The sequence below is a fragment of the Psittacula echo genome (genome assembly GCF_963264785.1).
Source record: "Psittacula echo genome assembly, chromosome: 1".
Taxonomy (NCBI): domain Eukaryota; kingdom Metazoa; phylum Chordata; class Aves; order Psittaciformes; family Psittacidae; genus Psittacula; species Psittacula echo.
The window spans coordinates 120,319,276-120,332,601 of NC_137735.1; the positions used below are offsets into that span (position 1 = coordinate 120,319,276).

Below are 13,326 nucleotides of genomic sequence, written 5' to 3' on the forward strand. Positions count from 1 at the left end.
AGACTATGGTTAAATAAACCATTAAATTTTGTGAATATCATCATTCCCTCCCATTTTTACCATCTTGCAGACATATGGAAAAGTTAGGTCCTTAGATGGATGGAAAAGGTCCTTAGATGGATGGTCCTTAGATGTATGGAAAAGTTAGGTCCTCTACAGCTCTTTCACAAGACACATCCTAATTACAGACTGGCATCTTTTCTTCGAATAATACTGATGAAACAGGTCCTAAATCTCAGACATAAGAAAGTTTTTTCTACCACAAAGGAGGATGAGTACAAACATGAGAAGTTTGAGCTACTTAGATATTGTAAAGAGGTGAAAAGATAGTAGGTATAAATGATAAATTACCACTTGCAATGTCTAAGCTGAAGTCACCGGACAACTGATCATGGTAATAAAGGTAAAGGTAGCAAATGTGACAAAAATCAAAGACGTAGAAATAGAGACATCTGATTCTCTACTTTAAGAGAAAAGAGGTCAAACTTTTTTCAGTCATTTAGAACATCAATAATACAGACACGGAAAACAAATGCAGGAAAAAGCGGACCATACATCCCACCAATAGCCAAACTAGGTTTGATTAAGCTAAAGCTGGAAATCATGTTAATATGATTATAGCACTTTCAGGATTTAAATGACTACTCCTGCGTACCACTGTACTATGTTGCATGTATGAATTCATTCAACTACTACTAACTGAAGGTTTTGAACCACCTGTTTTCTCAAACTTAAACAAAAGTCAAGGTCTGAATATTTTAATGCCTGTTTGAAATACTCTTTGCACTGGAGTTGATGATTCTAATCTCTTTCTTAACATAACATTTCCAGGCAAAAAGCTAAGTAAAATTTGTTAGATACCAATAACTACACTAACAATACATGAAAACATATTTTTGAATGTAATTTATATTCACATACATACCTCAGTTCAGCAGCCTTTTTTTTCAGTAGAACATTTTCTTCAATTTGAAGTTGACAAAGTTCCATAAAAGTACTTGATTCTGATTTTTTTATCCTTTTAGTTGTAGGTAAAGTATTATAGTTTAAGATTTCACCATCAAGAAACTGTAAACTAGGAAGGACCTTACAAAAGGAAGGCCTTAGGAAAGAAAAAGTTATAATCAGTTGTACAAAAAACACCTATTGCTAAAACTCCCATTTTATTGATACAATCATAACAAAACAGAACAAATTGATAGATCTCTAAGTACATATATATATTTGTCATCACTTCATATATTATTAACTAAAAATGTTATTCTTAATAAACTACAGAACTTAACAAGACTTCTTAACACTTTGTTGATATCAACAGCACTGTTGAAATACTGACTCCAGAGAGGTCAGTGGCAACATTCTCAGTTCACTAGAGCTAGCATTTTGCCTACTTCAACAGTAAGAGGAAAATTTGACACATTTGTGCACAGGCACCTGCAACACATTTGATTAGTAGCTAACACAGCAAGCAAAGCCATAGAATTAAGATACAGCACTGATTTTGTTGACCATTGAAAGGTTTAGATATAAAAACTTCACAGAATACTAAATATTGTCAGTCTTACTCTCTTTACCATTTGCATATAAAGCAATATTATAAAAATTGTGTTTAATGATATAAATATGATATAAATTGTATATAAAGGATATAAATATGATATAATTGCATATAAAGCATTTGCATAAAGCAATATGATATTCAGTATGACCCACAGAAAAAAAAATTCCAGTTTTGAAATACTGAATTTGGGTCAGTGAATGGGATGTCAGGGATGACAGTAAAGATGACATTTCCTTGCTATGAAAAGGAGAGTTGGGGCCACTGATGTAAGAAAAAAATATGTATGAGATACTTGTCTATCAATAAAAAAAAAATATAGCATCATCAATGCCCAGTCTTTTAGGTTATTGTGAAATATTAGCTAGTATATTTCTTACACCAGACCAAATTGGTCAACAGTTTCAAGATTTAAAAATTATTTAAATCAATCCATTGACACTTGATATTTTCATTAAGTTAGTACTTAGTAACACTTTAAAGAGTATTTATTGTAGGCTTTAAGCCCCCTTAGTATCAAAAAAGATAATACAATTTCCAAAATTTTAGAACTACCTGATTATTTGCTGTGAAGGTCAAGGACTATTACTCAGCTTAGACAATATACACTAAGTTTAAAATCAGTTTCTGTGACTGAGTTTGAATATTCTAAAATGTTGCTCAATACAATATTAGTTTTTTGAAAATATGAAACTTTCCTTCTCTACTGTCAATTAATGTAACACTAATACTGTCTGAAATACATTTGGAATAAAACAATGGGTTTAGATAGACTGTCCCTGAACACAGAGAGAGAAACTGCCAAAGCTGATCTTGAATAGTGATACATACAAAAGTGCCATATCAAAGTTGATTGATGCTGGAAGTATTGTGTCTTAGAGCTATAGGATCTCAACACAAGTTTTTCCAGCTGGGTTTCTCCTGGTGAAGGGCTGAGTCAATATTTCATTTAGTGAAAACTTCCTGGTGAATATTCTGTCACTTAAGAGGTTCTATTAATCATTACAGCATTGAAACACATTCCCCTAGGAGTGCTCAGACTGATCCCAGGGTTTAATTTCTAAAAGGCAGTTTCTTACTACTTCACTTTTGTTGGTGTTATCGCTGGCTGGACATGAAAGTACAAAACCAATTGGGAAATTTTACAATTAATTCCTTTGTTGGTATCAAGGGGTTATGTAAAGTTCACTAGAACATATAGCCTGAAGTTACGGTCAATGCTGTATTCAGCAAATCCATGTTTTATAATATCCCATACTTTAAATCCTTTAGACAAATGAATCTCTTGTCTAATCATAAAAGCTCTATTGGGTCGAGCAATCTAAAGTGTCAGTTCTTACATTTAAATAGGAATTCTGAAAACTTTTCCCCTCAAGGTTACCAGTGAAATACCAGCTAGGTCTTTAAAATAGTGGGAATTAAAACAATGCAGATAGGAATTTAAAATATTGCCACAGTCACAGAATTTTATTCACAAAATTACCTGCAGGCACCATGGGAGTGCAAAGAAGTCTGTTCATTAAAAAATAAACCAACCACCAAGAATATATTTGTACAGCTATTTTTTAAATGACTCATTTCCAACTAAACGTTTCAAAGAGGTTGTTTTGTTTTGTTTTTTTTTTCCACCAGAATACTAATCAGAAATTTGTGCAAAAATCTTATAATGTAAGATATACATCTAAGAGTGGTTTTATTTTTTGTTTGGTTTTTTTTCCTCTTACAAGATATGTGCCAAAACACACATACCCCAAACTTTGCTGTTGTTAAAGTATGCAATTTAATATAGCAAATTTGAACACAATTTATCTAAACACATTCTTGTGTAACATTGCAGTGTAAAGCCTCACCTTTAAATGACTTGCAATCATACAAAGAATAACTTTGGTCATTCTTCAAAACTGCTAAGCTTTAAAAAAAAAAATCACATTTTTCTAATAAAAAAAATCTCAGTCACCTGTTTTAATTACATCCAAAATGGAAGTCTAACTGTTGTGTCTCATATTTTATTATGTCAACACTTTCCTACGTAAATACTAGATTTCCTTAACTGAAAGAATTGATAATGATTTAAATTCTTAATGATTAAATGCTTCTTTGCACATTAAAGAGAATTATAGTAAGAGTTCATAAAAGACACTACCATTTCAATACATGTATTCTGGAAAATCACCTAAAAAAAAAATCTAAAATTGTATTTCTAGCTTGTTGTTCTGCTCTTTAAGGCTCATAGACTAGAAAGGGCTAATTCTAAGGAAAATGAAAGAACACTTCATATTAAAATAACAGCACTACTGTGCTTTTGCTGAGCAATTCTCTCAGACAGCTTTAAGTCTTGATGACGCTGGGCCATGTAAAGGGTTTCAGATCACAGAATTTTCAAGAAACAAGGAGACCTCTACTAAAATAAACAAAATGACACAAAAACCAATCCAACAACAAAACTCCCCAAAAAATAAAAAAAACCTATCCATGTACAATTTTATTAATATAGCTTACAAATACAATGCTATCACAACTGCTCATTTCAGGGATTTTGGTGACTGCATCTCATTTCATATGCCAAGTTTCCTTTCTACCCTATCCAGTTTTTATATATTCACATAGAGAACCATAGAATCAACTAGGTTGGAAAAAATCTTTAAGATCACCAAGTCCAACTGTGTATGTGTATATATTTGTATATATAGCTGGTCTCTAGGATCAGCCTTTTTTTTCCCCCAGATTATTCTTTAAATATTACGTATTACTGGAAGGCAACAAACAGCATTATTTTTACACCTGTGTCTCATAATCATATGAAGCATTAATTTTTGGTGTAAAGATAAAAAAATTCTCAGAACAAGAAAAAAAAAATCTAAGCTTCAACTATTAAGGAAAACACAACAATTCATTCTGACCTTTTTTTCTTCCAAATTTTTTTCCTTAAAAGATGTTAAGCCAAGGTTTCCTTGATACATTTATTATTGACACCATCCTTTCTCTAGCTATGTGTACTTTGAACCTGTCAAAGCAGCAAGACTGTTAAGCAGTGAATGGATGAAGTGATGGAAAGGAATAAATAAAAAAAAAAGACAGCAAAGCAGAAAAAGAAATACTCCATGAAACTTTGTGATAATCAGAAGCTGATGGTTATAAGAAGGGCAAGTAAGCAGTATAAGACCATTGATAATCAAGATAAAATAAAGTTTTTAAATAGTGCAGATAAAAGAGAAGAAGAAAAAAGTTGAGTGGATAGTCATGTCTTTGTGCAGCAGTTTTAATGAAATGTAAAATAGGGTAATTTTAATCAGACAAAACACCAACCAGAAACTTAAAGTTACAAAAGGTGGTAAACTTGCCAGTAAAGGGGAACAATTCTTGCTTAGAAGGAAAATATTGTGATCAATGGACAAAGAAGCAGCTACAAATACACATTCAGAATATCAGTTAAACAGAATAGAGAGACCACTGTTGAGTTTTAGAACAAACTGCTTATTAATAAGGTTCCAAGTTTTAGGTCAAACATCAAGATTTTTGTTTAAACAAAACCACAAACAAATTCTTAGAAAATAAAGATCACAGAATTGAATTTTCTTTGTTGTTTTCATATAATTCTCTTCCAAATTGTCATAGTGTTCATATTTCCTCATTTCTAGTGTTTAACACATGTACACCAAGTTTTTGGCTGATTTTGGTTGATGAGCAATATGTATACACACCTAGGTTTTGGCTGATTTTGATTTTTTTTGATTTAGCAAATCCATTTCTTACCTCCAATTTCTTTCTTGGAGAAGAGGATTTCCACTGAGTGACAACTCCTTTAGCTTATGACAGCCACTTAAGCATGAAATGACACCTTCAAGGTCTGTATTGTAGTAGGAAAGAAAATGAAATTAAAATTTGTATGCAGAACCATTTAAATCTTACATGAAAGTCAACTGTACCAAAATCATGAAGTACTACAAGCAATTATGCTTCTTATACAGTATAGGTATAATTATTATCTATAACATCCACGTATGGAAAATACTTATGTTTTCTGTATAAATGTCTCAAATAGAAACAATAAAATTCAAGTAAGATTTTATTTAAGAAAGTTTTGTTTGGATGGGGGTTTACAGGTATTTTTTATACAACTCACCTGACAAGCAGTTATTTTTGATATCCAGCTTTTCCAAAGATATAAATGAATTCAAAGGCACAAGCTCGGTTAATCTAAGAACAAAACAGAAAGGCTTTGGGTTTTCAATTAAATAAAACATCAGTTCATAAGCAGAAGGTGACCAGGATGTTTTATAGTCATGACAATTTGCTTATTTACATAGAGAAAATACTCATTTAGCTATCCAAGGTGCTAGAACTAATTACTGAAATTTTAACATGAAAGCATTTCTTAGTCTTCTCATTAGTTCTGTTTTTAATATTTGCTCATTATTGGTTTTGTTTAGATGGTAAACATTTTATTCTGTTTCATGCATTTAGTGCTGATCTGAAGTCTTGTAAAATTTAGGCAACTCAATTGGCTTCTTTAGGCACTATAACTACAATGAAACTAACAGAAGGCCTTGAGTCTGGAGAGGAAATAAAATCTGCTTCTCGCTTTTCTCTTCCTACACGTCCCATTGCTCAAACTTCTTGTCAGCTTGTTTCTCTTCTCCACTCATCATTACCGCCTAGATCCTAAACCTAACTTAATCGTTGTCACAGTTGCATTATAGGTCAAGACTGCATTGTCCTGTAATGTATTTTTTGCACTTCCTCTGTCTTACTACTACTGTCAGACAGTGTCAAATAGATGCCTATCATACAGACAGTTATGAAATTGCTTTTCTTGTGCAACAAAGCAGCAAAACACGAGTAAAGCCATGATAAAATTTTTACTCGTGTTCAAAAATTTTATTGAAAGGTAAATATAAGGAAACTGAGCTGATATTCATCAGTACAAAGGATTTTGTACTGTAAGGTGTCTATTATCACTACTATTAAAACAAGGTTTTTTTACTTACAAACTTGCACTGGTGCAACTAATAAGGAATGTTGAATGGCTTGGTCAACTGCCAGGCTATTTGCAAATATTACCTTTCAGATTTAAACACTAATTTTGATTTATGTTAAATATGAAAAAGGGAGGAAAAATTAAAATCAAGATGCAAAATAAACCAGTCTTCAACTAAAACTAGAATATATATAAGCAAGTACTATATCAACTATCTTTTTTTTAAAAAAAATACACACTTAGGTAGTATCTTTCATCCTGATAAGGACAAGGCCCAAGCATAATAAGAAAAAGGTAACACCAATGGCAATGTGTGTGTCTATTTTGTGACACACACATTTTCATGAAAAACAGTATTTTTTGTGGGTTATAGAGCCTCTGAAAGCTATAAATCAGAATTCTTCTGGTCTGAAACATAAACGTGCAAAAAGGAAAACCCATTTTCTCCACAAACATAGAAGTGGCCAGAGTCAAAAATACTTATTTGTTGCTGAAATATGCGGCTATGTTGTATTTCAGCACAGGCACTACAACTTAAAGACAGAGCTGGATTTAACTCTGGTACACAAATTTGGGACCAAATGTTGGTTGTAGATTCTTTAATCTTGTTGAACATTTGACTTTATGCAAAAAAAAAAAAAAAAATCCACATTCAGTTGATGAGTATTTCTATAAAACAACATAACATTTTAGTAGTAAATGAAGAGAAACAGATTTAAAGCAATTCAGCATGTCTCAGTATACTTCCATTTGTTTCTCAGACCATACTGTAAAGTTGTTCTGCTTCTAGCCTTATTTAGTTCTGCTACCTCCCTGACAGTTTTCCATGGAATCAAATAAATATGAAGAAGTATTAACTCTAAAAAAGCATGTAGCTTTATGTAGAACTGTATGTAGTACTGCAAATATCAGTATTTTAGGTTCTCATGATCAGTCAATAGTAAATAAATATGTTTAATATTTGTAACAAATACCATCATAGATATTAATGGCTAACAGTATGGCTGCAAAGACTGAAAATCCATGATTCAGATTATGGAGTCACATATTCAGAAATACCCAGGAAAATAAACGTCATACTTTGCACAAAGGATGAAAGATAATGCAGCATTTTTTTCATTTACGGTGACTAAGTTCTCTAGATCTTTATCAGTATATGCTGTGGTGAATTAGAAAATGTCTACTGGACTATCCTTGCCTGCCTTTGGCACTATGAGAGTTAGAATGTTTCCCTGTCATTCTATAGCTTTCCTTTTGCTGATGTTCTTTGTTAATTTTTTTCTAAGAAAATTCAAACCAGAAAGACAAAGGACATTACTGAAAACTTAATACTACTTGACCTTGTCACATTAGCCCTGGGCATAAGAGAGAGATAAATTACAAAGAAGACACGAAAGAAAAAGATATTCACAAAAAAGCAAACTATAGCTTCCTCTTTCTGCTCCCATTTAAGTCTGTAGCAGGACAAGACACAGATAGGCAGAGAAATTCTAGGTTAAAAAACAAGATTTAAGAGACTAGTTGCATGTATGCATCAAACAAAATAAAGATTGCTTTTCTGAACATGAATAGCAGTTACTGCTTAGGATGGTCCAAATCCTGCTGTACATTGTTTTTCCCAGCAAAATTATCATCTACACAATGAGAGGTTAGCAGGAAGAAGGGCTAAATAACTAAAAATAAATTTATACTAATCTCAATTTTAAGTAAAACCCACATTTCTGTCTCATTCTTTAAAAATAGAAATCTTTTAATTTACAATATTTGCCATATTTATAAGTAGTAATCAAATATAATGTAGGAAATCTGTCAGCCACCTGTTTCTTGAATATTCTAGTAGGCACTTACCTCAACTGTATTGCCATATACTTAGAGTTAAACTTATCACCAGCAAAGAATTACTGGAAGTGATCAAAAATAATCTAGACTGGTAAGGATGGGATGGGGAAAAAAACTCCACTATCTGTAAATATAACTTTTTCATGACTAACTTATTTCAACATCCACTGATATTTAAATTTATTATGGCAACTCTGTAAAAGTGGTCAAATTCTCAAAATATGACAGCTTGCAATGACAGGGAGTTCAACACTTATGTCTCAGAAATTAGGTTAAAAACATAGATACCATATATATTGAAGTAGGGAGAACAATATGTACTAAGACAGAATTAAACCAAGTTTTTAGCATTTCTATTATAAGAATTTTAGGAATAGTATGCATCTAGTTGCAAAAACATGAGAGCAACATTTTCATAAAGAATTTGATTCCGACCAAATCAGCTTTCCCCAAAAAAGGAATTTTTGCAAGATGATTGTATTTTTTTAAATATTAAAATTTTTGCTAGCACAGGTAGGTTATCTTCATGAAAAACAAGCAATAGCAAAAGAAGAACTTTGCCATATTATTGCCATATTAAAACAGAAATTTTAAGATAGATAGATTTCTCTATTTTGATGTTGCCTAAAAAGCCCCCAAAAGCAATGGTTACCTGAACAGTAGACTGATTTAGTGCCTCACTGTAAAATTTCTAAATGAAAAAGACATTAACAAGTAAACTACATAATCAAGTGGAATTACATGCAAATTTAAATACCATGTGAACTCTAAATACATATTAAATAAGTATTTATTTTAGTCCCAGGGGAAAGCTTTTTCTTTCCTACTTCTAAATCTTTATTGACAAAAGTAGAAAAAGGAAAATGTTCTCTTTTTAAACTAAATAATTGTGCTCTGCAGCTGCTATAAAATAGAGCACAGATATTCATAGTCCCAACTCTGCAATAACCAAGTCAAGAGGACAATCAGCATTGGTTTTGGTCAACTGCATACTGATGAAGTATATGCTTTGTATTTGAAAGCCACAGTAAAATACTTAATAAAAGCAGCAGTGGTGAAATAGCTGCCATTTTTTATATTTGAAGGAGTTCATCACTACCTGTTCTATTATAATTCCTTTTTGCTAGATTCAAGGTTTACAGCATTTATTATTTTGAGTTTTATCTTTGGCAATTTCTGGTTTATAATGCAGGCAAAGCACCTCAGGAATAAAAAAATCTTGTAAATTAGAAAAGAATTTTTTTTTCACAGTACTTCACTTTGTGAAAGAGTACAGATTCACAGCATTACCATTATATGGGCTTCCTGCAATCAGTAGAAAGGAAATGGCACTCAGTGCACACTTGAAAAAAATTCACAAAATTGCACTAGCTGTAGGATAAAAGTAAAGAAACAGCTTTTCTTTCAACAGCTTACTCCATTACATTCACTGTTCCTATAGAACATCGAGTTACTTGTGCTGTAGCACACATATGGAGCTGCTTATAAGTGCACATAAAATGACTGTAACAGAGCATGCTACTGAAACACCAGGAATTTTAAGGCTTTTAATACACATTTAAGGCTATCTTGTTCTGTTTGTTACAAAGTTTTGAAATAAACTATAGATACATCAAGGAAAGAAAGAAAATTGATTGGGGAGGAGGTATGTGTTTCTTTTCAGCACATCCAGTTTACTGCTGCAAAAATATGTTTTCTCCCAGTCCAGCTCAGTCGATCAAACACTGCATCTCAGCTTGACCATTGGAAAAATATAATAAGCACCACAAGGAACATTAAAAACTGTAAGATCATGGGATAGGTGAGTGACATAGGGTACATATATGCGGCCAGTCCACCACAACCTATATCCAGAGGCTGCATTCAACCTATGCCTGAGACTGTGCTCCTGTTTTTTCTCTGCCTAGCAGGCACATGAGGTCTTCAAGCAGTTTTGCACTTTTTATTACACACATCATACCTACATCTTAAGGTTAACAAAAAACTAATGGTATGAGGAGGAAGAAACTACACAAAGATAGTGCCAGATTACTGCATTTTTCAAAAAAAAGCTGATCAGGATAAGGAAAAAAAATAAATAAACTGAAGAACAGGAATTAAATAAATTTGTTTGATTCAGAATCTAACACTTAACACTTAATCACAAGCAGAAAGCATTTTCTCCAAACTATAGAAGAATTATTAAAAGAACAAAAAAACCCACCACAAATCTAAAAGCCACACTTGAAGAGTAGATTCTGTAAATATAACTAGGTGTTATATTTACATCTAAGAGCTTAAATGCATACCACTTCATTAGAGATGATATGAAAACAATCTGAAAAGTTATAAAAAATATAGGTTGTATGCACTCAAATAGTATTCATTTTCCATGAAGGAAATGCCTTATAATAACAAGACTCAGTCTCCCACAGGCTCCCAGATACAGTATTCTGCTGAACTAAATGTCACACAGGATGAGATGAGATGAATTTGTTCAACTGTAGACACCTACGTATGAGCTGGTCATTTTGACTGTTACTAGTCAGTGAAGAGGCACTTGCATGATATGATTAGCCTCAAAGCAAACGACTAAAAATGGCAGATGAATCCCACTCTAAAAGCATCTCCTCTTCACTAACAGGAGGGTAAAGTGGTTAGTTCAAAGTGTATATTATGCGTAGCAAAGTATATTCTATTTGTTTAGCTGAGATCAATCTTGTTCAGAGTGAAATGGTCACAGTATAGAAAAATATTTTATATTAAGAAAATTAATTTTACTACTAACATGGAAATTATAATGTGTTCCTTATTTTTTTAGCAGAATTTAAATTGAGAAAAAGAGGGTACGGAAATAAAAATTTTGACTTCTGAATATCTGGTCATTCTAACTTTACAGATGTACAGATTAGCTTAGAAAATGAACAGAAAGCTAATTACAGAGTACTTGAGTGCATGATCTAGTCTTATGATGATTGTCTTGATCCTTCTTTTTTATTTTATACCTTTCAAACTGAACCATAACAGTGAAAAATTAAAGCAAATATGCTTGTTTTGGAGGGCATAAACATATGCATGCAAAAATAAAACCATTCTTTTCTGTCCTTTTTAACTCTAGCAGTTACACTTAACATAGCCTGCAAAGTCTGTTTTGAATAAACTAGCTGTGAAATACGAAGTTTGACAGACATACTCTAGAAACAATTGCTAAAGGAAAAAGCAAAAGAAAGAAACACCATGGTTTTAATAATGCCACAATGCTCAAAAATTATTTTCATATAACATCTTATAGAAAAAATACTTTTAATAGCTAATGCTCTTTTAAATATTCTTAGCTAAAGGTAGCCAGTGTCATTACTTGTCAACCACATATTTTCAACAAGTATCCAGAAAAGACAGTGATATTTTAATCACACTGAGAATTTTACTTTTCGGAGAAGTGTTATGTTAGTAAATGTTCCTCTGCCAGTTCTGTAAGTGGAAGAATGATACTTGCTTACCTATTTTGAGACAGCAAAAGAATCTGCAATAGAGGCAACCAATACAAAGAAAGCATTTTCATAGCAGAAAAGCTATTGTCATCCAAATATAGTTCTCTAAGGAGAACATGATTTTCCAGTCTTGGAAACTAAACAGAAAAGAGATGGTTATTTAAAATTAATATAAATTAGAGAAACAACAGTGGAATGCTTACCAGATGCTTTTCATAAATCATTACTAAATACAAGCAAACCCCACATTTTTGATATATGTATCATTTCCTTATTATGTATGTACCAGTTGTCACACATGATTTCTGCATATCAGGTGGTATTTTTTATGCCTTCTACCTAGTCTGAAAAGTTAATATTAAAAAAAAAAAAACAAAACCAAGAGCCACAGTCTCATTATTTTATTCATGCATTTATTTGCTGCTTATTAACAATGGTTTTCCTCTCTCAGATTCATAAGAGAATCACTTTTAGTAAATACAACTAAGTGTAGTTAACAAACTACTTTATATTTTTAAATGGAAATGCTGCAGCACAAATTTCAACTTTTGGAGGACCAGCATATATCAAATCAGCCTGAACTATTACTTATATGTAATGATAATAATATTCAGTTACATTTAAAACAAAGAGTCAGCATCAAATAATACAAACTGAAGACTAGATGCTATAAACAGAGGGAAGAAATAATTTCTGAAGGGCAAATTTTTCAAGGACTTGAGAGCAAGAAGATATTAATTGCGAGCCATCTGTACCTTTGAAAAATCTCCCACTAATAGTGAAAAAAAAACCCAACCGAGAGCACAAAGCATCCCACAGCAAGCACTGTGCACATGATCAGCATTCTGAAAAACATGACTGTCAACATAAGTGTATGCAAAACAGCCACTGAATTCAAAGCTTTTACCTCCTGGAGGTTATTGCCTTGCAACTTCAGAATTTGAAGTAGGCCACAATTCTCAATGCCTTCAACTTGTGTGAGATGATTGAAAGAGCAGTCTAGGTGAATGAGAGTAGGTGCCTCACAAAGACCTTTTGTGCTGATTAACTGATTATGGTCCACAATTAATTGCTGAAGCTTTTTCAGTGACTCCAGACCACCTGAAAGTTAAAGATTTTATCTAAATCAAACCATGATGAAATAAAAACCTGTTGATTTTCAAGTACTAAGAAAACTGAACTTTCAATATATTTATATTACCTATAATAACAATTAATATTAGTCCCAAATAAGGTTTAAAAACAATTTCTGCATTTTGACCTGATCAAATATACCACATGTATAGTTCAAAAATTTCTGAACCTGTTAACCAAGCAATAAAACCAGTTCATAACCCCTTTAGCACTTCTGTTGAAACAGTGATAAACTGTTTAGTGATAAACTATACTTAATATGCTTTAAACACTTTATAACTGCTACTCATAACTTATGGGCTCTCTGAAATGCTAACAGTCCTCTTAAAATCACCCCTCAAAATGGA

General features: G+C 32.2%; 1 protein-coding gene across 1 annotated transcript in view; it reads right to left on the bottom strand.

Annotated features, from left to right (window-relative positions):
• LRRIQ1 (leucine rich repeats and IQ motif containing 1) overlaps positions 1-13,326 on the bottom strand; it is a gene marked incomplete at both ends in the record, with an annotated part of 116,888 nt that overhangs the window by 79,410 nt on the left and 24,152 nt on the right. The window contains 5 exons of the mRNA XM_080610104.1: positions 926-1,102; positions 5,312-5,405; positions 5,682-5,755; positions 11,855-11,982; positions 12,753-12,946. Of these exons, the coding sequence (XP_080466230.1) occupies positions 926-1,102; positions 5,312-5,405; positions 5,682-5,755; positions 11,855-11,982; positions 12,753-12,946 (667 nt within the window). The remainder of the gene's footprint in view (positions 1-925; positions 1,103-5,311; positions 5,406-5,681; positions 5,756-11,854; positions 11,983-12,752; positions 12,947-13,326) is intronic.